The sequence below is a fragment of the Nerophis ophidion genome, linkage group LG06 (genome assembly GCF_033978795.1).
Source record: "Nerophis ophidion isolate RoL-2023_Sa linkage group LG06, RoL_Noph_v1.0, whole genome shotgun sequence".
NCBI classification, from domain to species: domain Eukaryota; kingdom Metazoa; phylum Chordata; class Actinopteri; order Syngnathiformes; family Syngnathidae; genus Nerophis; species Nerophis ophidion.
In genome coordinates, this window is record NC_084616.1 from 9,019,739 (window position 1) to 9,041,045 (window position 21,307).

Sequence of the window (21,307 nt, forward strand, 5' to 3'; positions counted from 1 at the left end):
CATTCTCGAGCGGGTGACTTTTCAAATGAAGCTACAAATTAGCAGTGCTGCTACTTTTTGTAGCGACGCTTTTGCCGCATAACTGTTCAACATATTCCCGCTTGAAGCCAAACCACCGCCAGACGATGCACCCTGTGTGCTGTTTTTCTTGGGAATTAACTCTTCCTCCATTTGTTACCATATTCGCACTTTTTCTCTCTCGTATTACCACTCGCGACGCACCGTTAGCATCACAGCTCATGTTACACTTGTGGCTACCTCTCTGCTCGGGGAGGGTGTGTGACGTATGTAAGAAGGTGCGCGCTGTAATGCCAGCAGCTAAAAGCAACTGCGTGAGAACATATACATATACATTTTCTATATCGCACAGAGACAAACCCGCGATATATCGAGTATATCGATATATCACCCAGTCCTATAATACATTACAATATTCTTGTTCATACTGCATTAATATATGCTACTTTTAAACTTTCATGCAGAGAGGGAAATCACAACTGAGAGTGTATTTATTAAACAGTTATTAAGCAGTGGCACAAACGTTCATGTCATTTCCAAAACAGAAAGTGCAAGATTGTCAGAGACATTTTAAAACAAGCTATGAGTGCACTTTTGTGCATGATGTCACTAAGATGACGTATCAAAACAAAACTAAAATAAAGTGCACTTTTTGTACAGAACGCCACTACAATAGTTTAAAACAAATAAAGTGCACTTTTGTGCATGATGTCACACAAGATATTTCAATAACCGTCAAATAAAAATGAGCTGCATGATAAGAAATCAAATTGCTATGTGGGAGGTTATCTCCTTATGTTGTTGACTATTTTTTTCATATGGTGTTGATGTGGAAATGGTTGCCTCGGCATTTTGTGGGTGTGGCACCGAACAGAGATGTTGACATGCGGAGTAAGCACTCTTCATTCTCTAGCACAGGGGTAGGGAACCTATGGCTCCATAGCCAGATGTGGCTCTTTTGATGACTACATCTGGCTCTCAGATTAATCTTAGCTAACATTGCTTAACACAATAAGTAATGAATAATTGGACTGGCTCCTCAATATATCTCGGACCTCATCTAAATTTACATTCATGCGCGCGCTCTGAGGTCCGAGAGCCAGCTCCAGCTCGTGGTGCCCAAGACCAGACTTAAGACCAGGGGAGACAGGGCCTTCTCTGTGGTCGGCCCTAAGCTCTGGAACACTCTGCCGCTCCATGTTCAAACTGCTTCTACAGTGGACTGTTTTAAGTCTCGTCTTAAGACCCACTTTTATTCTTTGGCTTTTAACACTACGTAAGTTGTGTGGTCCTCTGTTCTCTGTTGTCCTCTGTGTTTTTTATACACTTTGATTTCTATTTTACTGTTTTAATTGATTTTACCCTTTAAAATTGTTTTTAATCATATTTTTTTTTATATTGTTTTTATTGGTTTTATATTTATTTATTTTTGGTTTTTATTCAGTCAATGGTGGAGCATAATATATATATATATATTTTTTTAATTATTTTTTTTATTTTACAATTGTTTTTTCCCATGACTGTGCAGCACTTTGGAAACGTTATTGTTGTTTAAATGTGCTATATAAATAAAGTGGATTGGATAATTCCACTGGTAATCAGTGTTAAAAACAACATTCAAAATATAAAAAATTCTCATGCATTTTTATCCATCCATCCGTTTTCTACCTCACCTGTTCAAGAAGTCAAGAACGGTAGGAAGTATTTTATTCATTATTAGTTAGCTTCAGAATAAAAATGTTATTGAAAAGAATAACAGACGTGTTTATACCCTAATGTTGGTTTTACATAAAAAAGCACACATTTAGTTGTATTCAGTGTTAAAAAAAAATGTTATATGGCTCTCACGGAAATCCATTTTCAAATATTTGGCTTCCATGGCTCTCTCAGCCAAAAAGGTTCCCGACCCCTGCTCTAGCAGGTGACTTTTCAAACGGTGCTACATATTAGCAGTAATGCTACTTTTTGTAGCGACGCTTTTGCCCCACACTTGACAAATTACAGTTGTCTGTTCGACATCTTCCTGCTTGAAGCCAAACCACCGCCAAACGATAGACTCCATGCTGTTATTCTTGGGAATTAATTCTTCCTTCATTTATAAAGTATGCAACAGTTCTTCTAAAAGACACACACCGCTCATTAACATTAAAGCTAAATACACATTAACCAGAGTTTTAAACTGTCTAAATTCTAGCATCAATGCTAATATATTTCCCAAAAAAGTATCGTGTACATGTTTGAAAACTTTTTCTTATATATGGGACCTTTTTAGGTTTTCTGTCAATCAGCTTAATACGAATAGTGTTAAGTTGAATCTGAACCTTAAATCGTACCTCTCGTCGACAGCTTGCTGTAGATCTGCGAGTTCACCTCTTTGTCTCGGAAATAGCATCTAATTTCGTCCACGGCCTCTCGAATGATGGTGATGGTCAACACCAGACCCTAAACAACAACAAGAAAAGGTGACAAGTGGAAATCGAGCGGTGAAGGAAAAGTGAGTCATAAAAGACGGCCCACCCACCAGAGGGACCCAGTAGGTGTAGAGGTCGCCCAAGCGGAGCTCCTCCACAAACTGGGAGCAGGCCAGCAGCAGGAAGTAGAGGTTGAAGAAGTACTTGAACTGATTGAACAGCACCTGTCAGGACAATAAAACACAGGATTCTACTCAGGGACATTTTTACAACCGTAGATGGCTTTCTCTGGTTTCATGACAACAGTTTTACGATTTCTTTTTTTACTTAACCACGGGGGGAAAAAAATCCCATTGAGATTAAAAACCTCTTTTTCAAGTGAGTCCTGGCCAAGAAGCCGCAAAGTTACACGTAAAATAACATTCACATTACACATTAAAATGACAGGACGGACCACAATGGAAGCCTTTTGGCTTTTTGTGCCATCTTGTTGCCTTTTTAAAGCATTATATGGATTCAATCCTTAAACATGTCAATAAACTTATCAATCAATCAATAACTGAGGCTCCTTCAAATGCTCTCAGTTGAGATTAGGCTTGTGCGGTATATATATTAGTATAGTACCGCGATACTAACGAATCATATTTGGTACTATACAGCCTCCAAAAAGTACTGGTTTTACGAGCAGAGGAGCGTGTTCGGCAGCGCGCGCACACAGAGTATTTTAGGGGAACATCATCACCAGACCTATGTAAGCGTCAATATATACCTTGATGGTGCAGAAAAAAGAACATATATTTTTTTAACCGATTTCCGAACTCTAAATGGGTGAATTTTGGCGAATTAAACGCCTTTCTGTTTATCGCTCATGTGGTGATGACGTCAGAACGTGACGTCTCCGAGGTAATACAGCCGCCATTTTCATTTTCAACACATTGCAAACACCGGGTCTCAGCTGTTATTTTCCGTTTTTTCGACTATTTTTCGGAACCATGGAGACATCATGCCTCGTCGGTGTGTTGTCGGAGGGTGTAACAACACTAACAGGGAGGGATTCAAGTTGCACCACTGGCCCGAAGATGCCAAAGTGTCTGCCGCCAGACCCCCATTGAATGTGCTGTAGTGTCTTCACATTTGACCGGCGATGACAGACATGGCACAGAGATGTATGGATAACCTGCAGATGCATTTGCAACCATAAAGTCAACGAAATCACAAAGGTGAGTTTTGTTGATGTGCTTATGTGCTAATCAGACATATTTGGTTGTGGCGTGACTGCCAGCTAATCGATGCTAACATGCTACGCTAATCGATGCCAACATGCTATTTACCGGCGGTGCTAAGGCAGACATGGCACAGAGATGTATGGATAACCTGTAGAAGCATTTGCAACTATATTACGTTTCCTTCCACCCACATTTAATGCGAAAAAAACACTTACCAATCGACGGATTTAAGTTGCTCCAGTGTCACAAGATGCGAAAGTCCTGATCGTTTGGTCCGCACGTTTTACCGGCGATGCTAACGCAGCTATTCGGCCATGCTATGGCTATGAATAGCGTCAATAGCTTCAGTTTCTTCTTCAATACTTTCATAGTCCAACCATCCGTTTCAATACATGCGTAATCTGTTGAATCGCTTAAGTCGCTGAAATCAGAGTCTGAATCCGAGCTAATGTCGCTATATCTTGCTGTGCTATTCCCATTGTTTGTTTACATTGGCAGCACTGTGTGACGTCACAGGGAAATGGATAGTCGCATCGCAAATAGCGAAAATCAAGCACTTTAAAGCTTTTTTTAGGGATATTCCGGGACCGGTAAAATTTTGAAAAAAATTTCAAAAAAATACAACAAGCCACTGGGAACTGATTTTTATTGTTTTTAACCCTTTTGAAATTGTGATAATGTTCCCCTTTAAAAGCAGACAACGTGTGTAGACCAGGGGTGTCCAAAGTGCGGCCCGGGGGCCATTTGTGGCCCGCAGCTAAATGTTTACCGGCCCGCCACACATTCTGGAAATGCTATTGCAAAAATAAAAAAGAACATTAAAAAAATTGGAATGAGTGAAGTATATTTATATAGCGCTTTTCTCAAAGTGACTCAAAGCGCTTTACATAGTGAAACCCAATATCTAATTTTTACATTTAAACCAGTGTGGGGACCACTGGGAGCAGGTGGGTAAAGTGTCTTGCCCAAGGACACAACGGCACTGACTAGGATGGTGCAAGCGGGGATCGAACCTGCAACCCTCAAGTTTCTGGCACGGCCGCTCTGCCAACCGAGCTATACCGAGGTGAAATCTAACGAGAAAAAGTTGTATTTGTTGACACAAAGCTGCCATGCAGGCTGTTTATTTTTTCTTTTGTCTTTATTTTACCATGAAAAAAACATCTTTACCATGAATTGATTAACGTGGACCCTGACTTTAACAAGTTGAAAAACTTATTGGGGTGTTACCATTTAGTGGTCAATTGTACGGAATATGTACTGTGCAATCTACTAATTACAAGTTTCAATCAATCAACAACTAGCGTTGGTCGGGTCCGCCTTTGATTGCTGCCGCCGCTTCTCAAACCCTGATCTTAGTCAAACCTACAAAGAGGTTTTTATTTCATGTATCTACGACATTCCTAACAGAAGTTACAAGCAGTTTTGTCTGGGTTTTTTTCCTAGGTGGCGCTACAGCGCAATTTTGATTTTTGGGGTTTGGTTTTTTATTAGATGGCAATTTTCGCCAGTCCTGATGTGTTTGTAAAATTTGGTGAGTTTTGAAGCATGTTAAGGGGGTCAAATTACAGATCAGCGTTTCTGGATGTTGTTGATAAATGGCTTTCGCTTTGCATAGTAGCGTTGGTCGGGTCCGCCTTTGGCCGCTGCCAAGCCCTGGTCTAAGTCTCTACGACATTCCTAACAGAAGTTACAAGCAGTTTTGTCTGTGTTTTCTTCCTAGAAGCAGTTTTTTTTCAATTATTTATTTTTTAGCCATTGCTCAAAAAAAAAAAAATTACAAAAAAAATACATGTTATAATGAATTATTTTCAAAGCTCCAATTAGCTCAAATATTTGATTTATAAACAAAAAACTAATAAAAATGTATCACTTTATGAGTGGGGCACCTTTTGTATCCCAAATATATTTAGTGGTATTTTATTTAGCTTTTCACTGTGATTACTCAAAAATAATAAAGAATTAAAATCAATGTTGTCCTGCATTATTGATCTTTTAGGGCTCTAATTTCTAAATACTGCATATTTCAGTTTTACTGTTAAAAATGAAAATATGTTTTTCACAGAAAAGCCATAAAACCTTTTTTTTTTTTTTTAGTTTATATAGATTTACTGTAAGCGTAAAATAAAAAATAATAATAAAAATTTGCCTTATTTTTAACATTTTGATAACTGAGACCCTTTATGGTCCCCGGGACCCCTAAAGGTAAAAATACATTTTAAAAATCCATACATTTTGTTATGGTTTGAAAATGAAAAATATCAAAATGGCCCCCGCATGCTTTAATTTTTCCATGTGTGGCCCTCAGTGGAAAAAGTTTGGACACCCCTGGTGTAGACAGAAAAGGAAGAACGGATGCATTTTGGTCTAAAAAAGTGACGATAAAGGTGAAGTTATAACACCTCAGGAAGAGGTGCTTTAAAGACATGGCTAGCTAGTTAGCGGCTAAATTCCATCCGCACTAATCCTTGCCTCCATGGCAACAGATAAAGAATGTTTCTTACAAGTAGCATTATCACTGGAGGACGAGGAATAGCTAAACATGCTTCACTACACACCTTAGGAAGATACAATAGCTCACCGGCGTCACAATGTAAACAAACGCCATGGGTGGATCGACACCTGACGTCCACTGTAATGATACCAAGTACAGAAGCGTATCTAGTCGATACCACCATGATTATGTCGATATTTTTTGGCATCATAAGATCTTCTTTAGTTTTTTTAACATGTATATTATGTTTATAAACTCAGTAAATACGTCCCTGGACACATGAGGTCTTTGAATATGACCAACGTTTGATCCTGTAACTACTTGGTATCGGATCGATACCTAAATGTGTGGTCTCATCCAAAACTAATGTAAAGTATCAAAGAAGAGAAGAAAAAGTGATTATTACATTTTAACAGAAGTGTAGATAAAATATGTTAAAACCGAAAATAGGCATATATTAACAGTAAATGAACAAGTAAATTAATAATAAATTTTTACTGTTTGTCCTTTTTAATGTCGACAAAATAATATGTAGATAAATGACACAATATGTTACTGCATCGATTAAATAGGAGCCTTTGTTTACTTACTACTAAAAGACAAGTTTAGTGTGTTCACTATTTTATTTAAGGACTAAATTGCAATAACATGTTTCATGTACCCTAAGATTTTATCTATTCGATACTACTATGATTACGTCGATATTTTTTGGCATTACAACATCTTCTTTAGTTTTTTTAACATGTATATTATGTTTATAAAGTCAGTAAATACGTCCCTGGACACATGAGGACTTTGAATATGACCAATGTGTGATCCTGTAACTACTTGGTATCGGATCGATACCTAAATGTGTGGTATCATCCAAAACTAATGAACAAAGAAGAGAAGAATAAGTGATTATTACATTTTAACAGAAGTGTAGATAGAACATGTTAAAACAGAAAATAAGCAGATATTAACAGTAAATGAACAAGTAGATTAATAATCCATTTTTACAGTTTGTCCTTTTATATCCATCCATCCATCCATCATCTTCCGCTTATCCGAGGTCGGGTCGCGGGGGAAACAGCCTAAGCAAGGAAACCCAGACTTCCCTCTCCCCAGCCACTTCGTCTAGCTCTTCCCGGGGGATCCCGAGGCGTTCCCAGGCCAGCCGGGAGACATAGTCTTCCCAACGTGTCCTGGGTCTTCCCCGTGGCCTCCTACCGGTTGGACGTGCCCTAAACACCTCCCTAGGGAGGCGTTCGGGTGGCATCCTGACCAGATGCCCGAACCACCTCATCTGGCTCCTCTCGATGTGAAGGAGCAGCGGCTTTACTTTGAGTTCCTCCCGGATGGCAGAGCTTCTCACCCTATCTCTAAGGGAGAGCCCCGCCACACGGCGGAGGAAACTAATTTCGGCCGCTTGTACCCGTGATCTTATCCTTTCGGTCATGACCCAAAGCTCATGACCATAGGTGAGGATGGGAACGTAGATCGACCGGTAAATTGAGAGCTTTGCCTTCCGGCTCAGCTCCTTCTTCACCACAACGGACCGGTGCAACGTCCGCATTACTGAAGACGCCGCACCGATCCGCCTGTCGATCTTACGATCCACTCTTCCCTCACTCATGAACAAGACTCCTAGGTACTTGAACTCCTCCACTTGGGGCAGGGTCTCCTCCCCAACCCGGAGATGGCACTCCACCCTTTTCCGGGCGAGAACCATGGACTCGGACTTGGAGGTGCTGATTCTCATTCCGGTCGCTTCACACTCGGCTGCGAACCGATCCAGCGAGAGCTGAAGATCCCGGTCAGATGAAGCCATCAGGACCACATCATCTGCAAAAAGCAGAGACCTAATCCTGCGGTCACCAAACCGGAACCCCTCAACGCCTTGACTGCGCCTAGAAATTCTGTCCATAAAAGTTATGAACAGAATCGGTGACAAAGGACAGCCTTGGCGGAGTCCAACCCTCACTGGAAATGTGTTCGACTTACTGCCGGCAATGTGGACCAAGCTCTGGCACTGATCGTACAGGGAACGGACCGCCACAATAAGACAGTCCGATACCCCATACTCTCTGAGCACTCCCCACAGGACTTCCCGAGGGACACGGTCGAATGCCTTCTCCAAGTCCACAAAGCACATGTAGACTGGTTGGGCAAACTCCCATGCACCCTCAAGAACCCTGCCGAGAGTATAGAGCTGGTCCACAGTTCCACGACCAGGACGAAAACCACACTGTTCCTCCTGAATCCGAGGTTCGACTATCCGACGTAGCCTCCTCTCCAGTACACCTGAATAAACCTTACCGGGAAGGCTGAGGAGTGTGATCCCACGATAGTTGGAACACACCCTCCGGTCCCCCTTCTTAAAGAGAGGAACCACCACCCCGGTCTGCCAATCCAGAGGTACCGCCCCCGATGTCCACGCGATGCTGCAAAGTCTTGTCAACCAAGACAGCCCCACAGCATCCAGAGCCTTAAGGAACTCCGGGCGGATCTCGTCCACCCCTGGGGCCTTGCCACCGAGGAGCTTTTTAACTACCTCAGCGACCTCAGCCCCAGAAATAGGAGAGTCCACCACAGATTCCCCAGGCACTGCTTCCTCATAGGAAGACGTGTTGGTGGGATTGAGGAGGTCTTCGAAGTATTCCTTCCACCTGTCCACAACATCCGCAGTCGAGGTCAGCAGAACACCATCCGCACCATACACGGTGTTGATAGTGCACTGCTTCCCCTTCCTGAGGCGGCGGACGGTGGTCCAGAATCGCTTCGAAGCCGTCCGGAAGTCGTTTTCCATAGCTTCCCCGAACTCTTCCCATGTCCGAGTTTTTGCCTCCGTGACCGCTGAAGCTTCACACCGCTTGGCCTGTCGGTACCTGTCCACTGCCTCCGGAGTCCTATGAGCCAAAAGGACCCGATAGGACTCCTTCTTCAGCTTGACGGCATCCCTCACCGCTGGTGTCGACCAAGGGGTTTTAGGATTGCCGCCCCGACAGGCACCAACTACCTTGCGGCCACAGCTCCGATCTGCCGCCTCGACAATAGAGGTGCGGAACATGGTCCACTCGGACTCAATGTCCAGCACCTCCCTCGTGACATGTTCAAAGTTCTTCCGGAGGTGGGAATTGAAACTTTGTCTGACAGGAGACTCTGCCAGACGTTCCCAGCAGACCCTCACAATGCGTTTGGGCCTCCCAGGTCTGTCCGGCATCCTCCCCCACCATCGCAGCCAACTCACCACCAGGTGGTGATCGGTAGAAAGCTCCGCCCCTCTCTTCACCCGAGTGTCCATAACATGAGGCCGCAAATCCGATGACACAACTACAAAGTCGATCATGGAACTGCGGCCTAGGGTGTCCTGGTGCCAAGTGCACATATGGACACCCTTATGTTTGAACATGGTGTTTGTTATGGACAAACTGTGACGAGCACAAAAGTCCAATAACAAAACACCACTCGGGTTCAGATCCGGGCGGCCATTCTTCCCAATCACGCCTCTCCAGGTTTCACTGTCGTTGCCAACGTGAGCGTTGAAGTCTCCCAGTAGGACAAGGGAATCACCCGGGGGAGCACTTTCCAGTACTCCCTCGAGCGTTCCCAAAAAGGGTGGGTACTCTGAACTGCTGTTTGGTGCATAAGCACAAACAACAGTCAGGACCCGTCCCCCCACCCGAAGGCGGAGGGAGGCTACCCTTTCGTCCACCGGGTTGAACTCCAACGTACAGGCTTTGAGCCGGGGGGAAACAAGAATTGCCACCCCAGCCCGTCGCCTCTCACTGCCGGCAACGCCAGAGTGGAAGAGGGTCCAATCCCTCTCGAGAGAAGTGGTTCCAGAGCCCTTGCTGTGCGTCGAAGTGAGTCCGACTATATCCAGCCGGAATTTCTCGACTTCGCGCACTAGCTCAGGCTCTTTCCCCCCAAGTGACGTGACGTTCCACGTCCCAAGAGCTAGCTTCTGTAGCCGAGGATCGGACCGCCAAGTGCCCTGCCTTCGGCTGTCGCCCAGCTCACAATGCACCCGACCTCTATGGCCCCTGCTATGGGTGGTGAGCCCATTGGAGGGGTGACCCACGTTGCCTCTTCGGGCTGTGCCCGGCCGGGCCCCATGGGAACAGGCCCGGCCACCAGGCGCTCGCCATCGTGCCCCACCTCCGGGGCTGGCTCCAGAGGGGGGCCCCGGTGACCCGCGTCCGGGCGAGGGAAATCTGGGTCCATGATGTTTCTTCTTCATAAAGGTCTTCGAGCTGCTCTTTGTCTGATCCCTCACCTAGAACCTGTTTGCCTTGGGAGACCCTACCAGGGGGCTTTATGCCCCCGGACAACATAGCTCCTAGGATCATTGGGACACGCAAACTCCTCTACCACGATAATGTTGACAAAATAATAGGTAGATAAATGACACAATATGTTACTGCATCGACTAAATAGGAGCCTTTGTTTGTTTACTTACTACTAAGAGACAAGTTGTCTAGTATGTTCACTATTTTATTTAAGGACTAAATTGCAATAATAAACATATGTTTCATGTACCCTAAGATTTTATCTATTCGATACTACTATGATTACGTCGATATTTTTTGGCATCACATCTTTAGTTTTTTTAACATGTATATTATGTTTATAAAGTCAGTAAATACGTCCCTGGACACATGAGGACTTTGAATATGACCAATGTATGATCCTCTAACTACTTGGTATCGGATCGATACCTAAATGTGTGGTATCATCCAAAACTAATGTCAAGTATCAAAGAAGAGAAGAATAAGTGATTATTACATTTTAACAGAAGTGTAGATAGAACATGTTGAAACATAAAATAAGCAGATATTAACAGTAAATGAACAAGTAGATTAATAATCCATTTTTACAGTTTGTCCTTTTTAATGTTGACAAAATAATAGGTGTATAAATGACACAATATGTTACTGCATAGACTGATTAGGAGCCTTTGTTTGTTTACTTACTACTAAAAGACAAGTTTAGTATGTACACTATTTTCTTTAAGGACTAAATTGCAATAACATATGTTTATTGTACCCTAAGATTTTATCTATTCGATACTACTATGATTACGTCGATATTTTTTGGCATTACAACATCTTCTTTAGTTTTTTTAACATGTATATTATGTTTATAAAGTCAGTAAATATGTCCCTGGACACATGAGGACTTTGAATATGACCAATGTATGATCCTATAACTACTTGGTATCAGATCGATACTTAAATGTGTGGTATCATTCAAAACTAATGTCAAGTATCAAAGAAGAGAAGAATAAGTGATCATTACATTTTAACAGAAGTGTAGATAGAACATGTTGAAACAGAAAATAAGCAGATATTAACAGTAAATGAACAAGTAGATTAAAAACCCATTTTTACAGTTTGTCCCAAATCGCGTCCTTCCTCACATCTGACACTCACGTTCTAACCTCCCTGAGTTTCATTAGCGCCAGCGTGCAAGATGGCTAGCAGGGCAAAGTCAACAGAGTGCAGGCCGGGGAGCAGAGCAGACCACAAGAGAGACATCACACATGAAGACGCCACCAAATTTAAATAAAAGGGGGGCAGATTTTGCATTGCAAATACATATTTGCTCTTGTCTTTTGCTTGGCGAACCAGACGACACCCTGGTGAGGATCCTAAGACAACTGGACATGTCTGGAAAACAAATGTTTATGCAAAACAACCCACCCACCCCCGCCTCAAAACACTCACAAGAACAAACAGTCCAGCAAGCAGCATCATCACAACATTTACAGTAGATACTCACATAACACAAATGTAAGTTAATGGTGTCCCAGGCCTCCACATTTTAATTTTTAAGGTCAAGGCAAGTGAGCTCATATTTCAGGGCACCGAGGCAAGTTGGAAGGGCACCATTAAGAGTTTGAGCAGAAATATATCATGTAGGAAATAACTACACACAATAAAACATTAACACAATTCTGTGTCACATGAATGTTTTTTTAAGTGTGTGTATATATATACAGTATATATGTATATTTAAACAAACCCTGTTTCCATATGAGTTGGGAAATTGTGTTAGATGTAAATATAAACGGAATACAATGATTTGCAAATCCTTTTCAACCCATATTCAATTGAATGCACTACAAAGACAACATATTTGATGTTCAAACTCAATAAACTTTTGGTTTTTTTTTTTTGCAAATAATAATTAACTTTGAATTTCATGGCTGCAACACGTGCCAAAGTAGTTGGGAAATAGTTGGGAAAGGGCATGTTCACCACTGTGTTACATCACCTTTTCTTTTAACAACACTCAATAAACGTTTGGGAACTGAGGAAACTAATTGTTGAAGCTTTGAAAGTGGAGTTCTTTCCCATTCTTGTTTTATGTAGAGCTTCAGTCGTTCAACAGTCCGGGGTCTCCGCTGTCGTATTTTACGCTTCATAATGTGCCACACATTTTCTATGGGAGACAGGTCTGGACTGCAGGCGGGCCAGGAAAGTACCCGCACTCTTTTTTTACAAAGCCATGCTGTTGTAACACGTGCTGAATGTGGCTTGGCATTGTCTTGCTGAAATAAGCAGGGGCGTCCATGAAAAAGACGGCGTTAAGATGGCAGCATATGTTGTTCCAAAACCTGTATGTACCTTTCAGCATTAACGGTGCCTTCACAGATGTGTAAGTTACCCATGCCTTGGGCACTAATGCACCCCCATACCATCACAGATGCTGGCTTTTCAACTTAGCGTCGATAACAGTCTGGATGGTTCGCTTCCCCTTTGGTCCGGATGACACGATGTCGAATATTTCCAAAAACAATTTGAAATGTGGACTCGTCAGACCACAGAACACTTTTCCACTTTGCATCAGTCCATCTTTAGATGATCTCGGGCCCAGAGAAGCCGGCGGCGTTTCTGGATGTTGTTGATAAATGGCTTTCGCTTTGCATAGTATAGCTTTAACTTGCACTTACAGATGTAGCGACCAACTGTATTTAGTGACAGTGGTTTTCTGAAATGTTCCTGAGCCATGAAAAAGACAGTGCTTAGATGGCAGCATATGTTGTTCCAAAACCTGTATGTACCTTTCAGCATTAATGGTGCCTTCACAGATGTGTAAGTTACCCATGCCTTGGGCACTAATGCACCCTCATACCATCACAGATGCTGGCTTTTCAACTTAGCGTCGATAACAGTCTGGATGGTTCGCTTCCCCTTTGTCGAATATTTCCAAAAACAATTTGAAATGTGGACTCGTCAGACCACAGAACACTTTTCCACATTGCATCAGTCCATCTTAGATGATCTCGGGCCCAGAGAAGCTGGCGGCGTTTCTGGATGTTGTTGATAAGTGACTTTTGCTTTGCATAGTAGAGCTTTAACTTGCACTTACAGATGTAGCGACAAACTGCATTTAGTGACAGTGGTTTTCTGAAATGTTCCTGAGCCATGAAAAAGACGGCAGCATATGTTGTTCCAAAACCTGTATGTACCTTTCAGCATTAATGGTGCCTTCACAGATGTGTAAGTTACCCATGCCTTGGGCACTAATGCACCCCCATACCATCACACATGCTGGCTTTTGAACTTTGCGTCGATAACAGTCTGGATGGTTCGCTTTCCCTTTGGTCCGGATGACAAAAACAATTTGAAATGTGGCTTCGTCAGACCACAGAACACTTTTCCACTTTGCATCAGTCCATCTTTAGATGATCTCGGGCCCAGAGAAGCCGGCGGCGTTTCTGGATGTTGTTGATAAATGGCTTTCGCTTTGCATAGTAGAGCTTTAACTTGCACTTACAGATGTAGCGACAAACTGTATTTAGTGACAGTGGTTTTCTGAAGTGTTCCTGAGACAATGTAGTGACATCCTTCAGAGATTGATGTCGATTTTTGATACAGTGCCGTCTGAGGGATCAAAGGTCACGGTCATTATATGTTGGTTTCCGGCCATGCCGCTTACGTGGAGTGATTTCTACAGGTTCTCTGAACCTTTTGATATTATGGACCGTAGATGTTGAAATCCCTAAATTTCTTGCAATTGCACTTTGAGAAACGTTGTTCTTAAACTGTTTGACTATTTGCTCACGCAGTTGTAGACAAATGCTCAGTCTTTCTTGTGAAAGACTGAGCATTTTTTGGGAAGCTCTTTTTACACCCAATCATGGCACCCACCTGTTCCCAATTAGCCTGCACACCTGTGGGATGTTCCAAATAAGTGTTTGATGAGCATTCCTCAACTTTATCAGTATTTATTGCCACCTTTCCCAACTTCTTTGTCACGTGTTGCTGGCATCAAATTCTAAAGTTAATGATTATTTGCACAAAAAAAAAAGACATCAAATATGTTGTCTTTGTAGCATATTCAACTGAATATGGGTTGAAAAGGATTTGCAAATCATTGTATTCTGTTTATATTTCCATCTAACACAGATTCTCAACTCATATGGAAACGGGGTTTGAATATGTATACATATATATGTGCCGCAGGTTGGTTAGGGTTAGCAAATCAATCCCTTATTTTCCCCTACCTTGAAAGAGGTCATGAACTTCCCAAGAGCTCAACCGGGTAAACAAACATGGCATCAATCATGATCACATGTTGCCAGCCATTTGGGCCAAATGTTCTGCAAACATATCAAACCTTATCAGCCGCCATGAAACGCCAGCTTCGCTACGACGGTGATTTGAAAGCCGGCCAAGATGCCGACCGCCAAAAAAGTAGACAAACCCGAGTTTTAATGCTGCTCGTGCTCACTGAGCTGAAGTCTGCTATGATCAGCGAAAAGGAGCTGGTCTGTGTCTCAGCCGTGTGTGTGTGTGTGTGTGTGTGTGTGTGTGTGTGTGTGTGTGTGTGTGTGGGGCATGACCTTGGAGTGTGTCTCAGCCGTGTGTGTGTGTGGCATGACCTTGGAGTGTGTCTCAGCCGTGTGTGTGTGGCATGACCTTGGAGTGTGTCTCAGCCGCGTGTGTGTGTGTGTGTGTGTGTGTGTGTGTGTGTGTGTGTGTGTGTGTGTGTGTGTGTGTGGGGCATGACCTTGGAGTGTGTCAGCCGTGTGTGTGTGGGGCATGACCTTGGAGTGTGTCTCAGCCGTGTGTGTGTGGCATGACCTTGGAGTGTGTCTCAGCCGTGTGTGTGTGTGTGTGTGTGTGTGTGTGTGTGTGTGTGTGTGTGTGGCATGACCTTGGAGTGACACTCACCCCGGGCAGGAAGGTGAAGAAGTTGTACTTCTGGTTGTTGATGACATTCCGGGGGTACCTCTGCTCCCTCTTCTCTGGATGGCCCAGCCACACCGTGCGGGGACGGAAGTCGCACATGCCGCAACACTTGGACCACGGGCAGCACCTGGGAGGAGGGGTGAAAAAAAAAAAAAAAACGATGCCGTTAAGAGCTGTGGCTGTAGGCAACGTCCTGATGTACTGTAGTTTTTTAATGAACTCCACAAGATTAGCGGTTTTGAGGTACGATCAATCAATCAATCAATGTTTACTTATATAGCCCCAAATCACAAATGTCTCAAAGGACTGCACAAATCATTACGACTACAACATCCTCGGAAGAACCCACAAAAGGGCAAGGAAAACTCACACCCAGTGGGCAGGGAGAATTCACATCCAGTGGGACGCCAGTGACAATGCTGACTATGAGAAACCTTGGAGAGGACCTCAGATGTGGGCAACCCCCCCCCCCCCTCTAGGGGACTGAAAGCAATGGATGTCGAGCGGGTCTAACATGATACTGTGAAAGTTCAATCCATAGTGGCTCCAACACAGCCGCGAGAGTTCAGTTCAAAGCGGATCCAAGACAGCAGCCAGAGTCCCGTCCACAGGAAACCATCTCAAGCGGAGGCGGATCAGCAGCGTAGAGATGTACCCAACCGATACAGGCGAGCGGTCCATCCTGGGTCTCGACTCTGGACAGCCAGTACTTCATCCATGGTCATCGGACCGGACCCCCTCCACAAGGGAGGGGGGGACATCGGAGAAAGAAAAGAAGCGGCAGATCAACTGGTCTAAAAAGGAGGTCTATTTAAAGGCTAGAGTATACAGATTAGTTTTAAGGTGAGACTTAAATGCTTCTACTGAGGTAGCATCTCGAACTGTTACCGGGAGGGCATTCCAGAGTACTGGAGCCCGAACGGAAAACGCTCTATAGCCCGCAGACTTTTTTGGGGCTCTAGGAATCACTAATAAGCCGGAGTCTTTTGAACGCAGATTTCTTGCCGGGACATATGGTACAATACAATCGGCAAGATAGGCTGGAGCTAGACCGTGTAGTATTTTATACGTAATTTGTAAAATGATGAGTGGGTCAGGATTCAGCAGCTTCACCCGGCTCTGCATGCGCTATAAATGTATCTAATTTGCATATAATTGGCCATGACGCATGTACATACGGATGAGGGGACAGGGCTGCGAAGCGAGCACTAAGCGCTGGGACGGAGAGGCTTCGCGGTGTCGGACACCCCAGTCACCTTGGACGTATCCTCGCTCATCCATGCGGACTGGACACTGGCCGAGAGTGGAGTCGGCTGTCTTGGTTGCTTTGTTGGGTCTGCTCCCTCCACCCCAGCGGACGATGGCGTGGAACACCCCAGAGGCCACCACAGTGTTTATGTTTCTTTTACTTTTCATTCATAGCTGTATGTAGAAGTGTCTGGTTGTATCTGCTGCTTTAATGTCCTCTGTGGTCTTTAATGTTTGATGTTTCCCTCCAGCACACATGTAAGAGGAATGTGTTCTATGGCTATGAGTTGTTTTTTTCCCCTTGGCCTCAGTCTGCACCCCCTCTCCAGGGCCCAGGCTAAAACCGATTTTTTTAATTTTATTTTAATCTTCTATTTTTTTTCTCCCATTCCCCCCTTTACCTGTATCTCACCTATTTGGTAAGGAGCGCTGGAAGCTGGCAGACCCGTCACCGATCCTGTTCTGTCTCCCTGTAATGTTTGTCTGATCTTGAATGGGATTGTGCTGAAAATGTTAATTTTCCTGAAGGAATAAATAAAGTACTATCTAATCTAATATGTGATTTTGATCGGTAATATGGGAGATCTAGCAAAATAACAAAACCGTTTAGAAATGCAAATAACTATGTTGCCACATGCTGGAAAAAAGCCTCCAAAAGTGTCCAAAAAAGACCAGAAGATGTCGCTCATCGCTTTTTTTGATGAAGAAAACCTAGAGCATTTAAGTCTCACCTTAAAACTCATCTGTATACTCTAGCCTTTAAATATACCTTTTTAGACCAGTTGATCTGCCGCTTCTTTTCTTTTTCTCCTATGTCCCCCCCTCCCTTGTGGAGGGGGTCCGGTCCGATGACCATGGATGAAGTACTGGCTGTCCAGAGTCGAGACCCAGGATGGACCGCTCGTCGGGACCCAGGATGGACCGCTCGCCTGTGTATCGGTTGGGGACATCTCTACGCTGCTGCTCCGCCTCCGCTTGGGATGGTTTCCTGTGGACGGGACTCTGGCTGCTGTCTTGGATCCACTTTAAACTGAACTCTCACGGCTGTGTCGGAGCCACTATGGATTGAACTTTCACAGTATCATGTTAGACCCGCTCGACATCCATTGCTTTCGGTCCCCTAGAGGGGGGGGGGGGGGGGGGGTTGCCCACTTCTGGAGGTCCTCTCCAAGGTTTCTCATAGTCAGCATTGTCACTGGCGTCCCACTGGATGTGAATTCTCCCTGCCCACTGGGTGGGTTCTTCCGAGGATGTCGTAGTCGTAATGGTTTATACAGTCCTTTGAGACATTTGTGATTTAGGGCTATATAAATAAACATTGATTGATTGATTGATAGAGGTGTCCGAGTACTCGCTAAATGTAGCATTACTGATCCCTGGTCTTCTTATTCTGCTGTAGAACCAAGTGCGTATGACGTAGGTTAAGAAACGGTGTTACATTGCCATCTATTGTACGGAGTTGGAACAAAAGGCCACCTTCCCAGACAGTCCCATTATAATGTGTTTATAAACAAGGGCAAACTGGTGTCATATTTGTGGCGGCCTAAATTAATACACGGCAAACACTGGTATGAAACTCAAGTGCGTTACACCTGTACGGTTTACCATTATTAACTCATGAGTGCTATAAATGCTGAATCGGCATTTCCTTAGCGCTATTACAACATTGGTTCTGTGTCAGGTTCAAACACTGATGACATTTATTAAACAGACGAGAAGCAAGGAATCATACAGAGACAGAGTTAAATTTGGCTCAACGTGTTTTGGGTGGTATTCTAGTTACACATCCAAAACTATGTTCTAATCATGGCACCCACCTGTTCCCAATTAGCCTGTTCACCTGTAGGACATTCCAAATAAGTGTTTGATGAGCATTTCCTCAACTTTCTCAGTCTTTTTGGCCACTTGTGCCAGCTTTTTTGAAACATGTTGCAGGCATCCAATTCCAAATGAGCTAACATTTGCAAGCAATAACAGTTTCTTAGTGTTAAAGGGGAACATTATCATAATTTCAAAAGGGTTAAAAACAATAGAAATCAGTTCCCAGTTGCTTGTTGTATTTTTTTAAGTTTTTTTCAAAATTTTCTTTGAAACCACTGTCCATTTCCCTGTGACGTCATACAGGGCTGCCAATGTAAAAATCATGTCGGTTACCACAGCAAGATATAGCGACATTAGCTCGGATTCAGACTCGGATTTCAGCGGCTTAAGCGATTCAACAGATTACGCATGTATTGAAACAGATGGTCGGAGTATGGAGGCAGATAGCGAAAACGAAATTGAAGAAGAAATTGAAGCTATTGAGCGAATAGCTATTGACGCTATTCGGCCATAGCGTGGGTGTACCTAATGAAGTGGCCCATAGCATGGCTGCCTTATTAGCATCGCCGGTAAAATGTGCGGACCAAACGATCAGGACTTTCGCATCTTGTGACACTGGAGCAACTTAAATCCGTCGATTGGTAAGTGTTTGTTTCGCATTAAATGTGGGTATCTAGTTTCAAATGTACATACAGCTAGCATAAATAGCATGTTAGCATCGATTAGCGTAGCATGTTAGCATCCATTAGCTAGTCATGCCGTGACCAAATAAGTCTGATTAGCACATAAGTCAACAACATCAACAAAACTCACCTTTGTGATTTTGTTGACTTTATGGTTGCAAATGCATCTGCAGGTTATCCATACATCTCTGTGCCATGTCTGTCTTAGCATCGCCGGTCAAATGTGAAGACACTTTGGTACATTCAATGGGGGTCTGGCGGCAGATTTCTTGCCAGTGGTGCAACTTGAATCCCTCCCTGTTAGTGTTGTTACACCCTCCGACAACACACCGACGAGGCATGATGTCTCCAAGGTTCCAAAAAATAGTCGAAAAAACGGAAAATAACAGAGCTGAGACCCGGTGTTTGTAATGTGAAAATGAAAATGGCGGGTGTGTTACCTCGGCGACGTCACGTTCTGACGTCATCGCTAAAAGACCGATAAACAGAAAGTCGTTTAATTTGCCAAAATTCACCCATTTAGAGTTCGGAGATCGGTTAAAAAAATACATGGTCTTTTTTCTGCAACATCAAGGTATATATTGACGCTTGCATAAGTTTGGTGATAATGTTCCCCTTTAACATTAACTATCTTGTCTTTGAAGTCCATTCAATTAAATATAAGTTGAAAAGGATTTGCAAATCATTGTATTCTGTTTTTATTTACCATTTACACAACGTGACAACTTCACTGCTTATAGGTTTTGTATGATTTAACAACTGGACAGAGGTTATAATAATCAGCTCATTGTTAAATGTCACAAAAAAATATATATATATTATTCAAAACAATCAATATTTATTAACATAAAATATACTGAAAATTGTTACCAGGAAGTACTGATACCAATTCCCAGGTGTTGGGAATTGGTAGTGTATCAGCTCGAATGTGAACGATACCCATCCTTAGTCTTGGCTGTTGTTTTCCATTTCTTCATGTAATTATAACAACACCCGGTCCTGTTTGAGCAATATAAACACCCCGCTATAAAATCCAACATGTACGAAACAAGTCAGTAAAGACAACAGCTGAGACACGACACCCGACATACCAAACATCTAACAAGGAAAGTCAGTTAGTCTTTGTTGTTAATGATTTCCCCCAAAAAATGTCTTAGTTAATGACTTGCCACAAAAACAAACCGCAGAAATGTTTGAAATCAACACGCCGTGAAAGAGGAAAAGGAAAAAGAGGATTTGGAGGCTAGAACTACACTACATTTTGTCTCCTTTGTTTTGATACACAACTCATGTGTAAAATCTGGGAAGTAACAGGACAGGATGTTTGATCGTGCATAATTAGTAAGCTGAATAAGAGAAGATACATAATAATATACTATTGTTTTTTTTTTTTTTAGATTAATTACGTTATAATTAATGAAGTATTTCTGATTCTGGTTGAATTTGGATTACCGGTAATTGTGATTAATCAAAGTAATCAATGCCGTACACAATTTTTTTTAATGTTTTACTTGAATTTTTATCATTTATTTGCTCAAAAACCTGGTAAACGTAGCAATATGTGAAGCAAGGTGAGTTATACCAACAGAGCTGGAGATATCATGCGGTGCACCCCAGGGATCAATCCTGGGACCAAAGTTGTTCAATCATTATATAAACAAAACAGAACTTTCCTCCAGAAGGTCTTATCTTTGTCCGTGTGATTTTAGATGAAACAAAAATGGAGCTGTTTGGCCACAATACCCAGCAATATGTTTGGAGGAGAAAAGGTGAGGCCTTTCATCCCAGGAACACCATGACTACCGTCAAGCATGGTGGATTATGCTCTGGACCTGTTTTGCTGCCATTGGACCTGGTGCTTTACAGAGAGTAAATGGGACAATGAAAAAGGAGGATTACCTCCAAATTATTCAGGACAAGCTAAAATCATCAGCCCGGCGCAGTTGGCTGTTCCAACAGGACAATAACCCAAAACACACCTCAAAAGTGGTAAAGGAATGGCTAAATCAAGCTGGAATGAAGGTTTGACAATGCTGAAGAAACAAGTCCATGTCAGAAAACCAACACACACATACATACATACATATATATATATATACATATATATATATATATATATATATATATATATATATATATATACATATATATATATATATATATATATATATATATTAGGGGTGTGGGAAAAAATCGATTCGAATACGTTGAGCAATTCAGAATC

General features: G+C 42.9%; 2 protein-coding genes across 2 annotated transcripts in view; both read right to left on the bottom strand.

Annotated features, from left to right (window-relative positions):
* Positions 1-21,307, bottom strand: part of plxna2 (plexin A2) — an 801,241-nt gene that overhangs the window by 530,066 nt on the left and 249,868 nt on the right. The gene's annotated exons all lie outside the window — the stretch shown is intronic.
* The window catches only part of LOC133554165 (probable phospholipid-transporting ATPase IIA), a 116,335-nt gene that overhangs the window by 89,619 nt on the left and 5,409 nt on the right, over positions 1-21,307 (bottom strand). The window contains exons 2-4 of the mRNA XM_061902602.1: positions 15,314-15,458; positions 2,540-2,653; positions 2,352-2,460 (exon numbers count right to left, since the gene is read on the bottom strand). Coding sequence (XP_061758586.1) covers positions 2,352-2,460; positions 2,540-2,653; positions 15,314-15,458 — 368 coding nt within the window. The remainder of the gene's footprint in view (positions 1-2,351; positions 2,461-2,539; positions 2,654-15,313; positions 15,459-21,307) is intronic.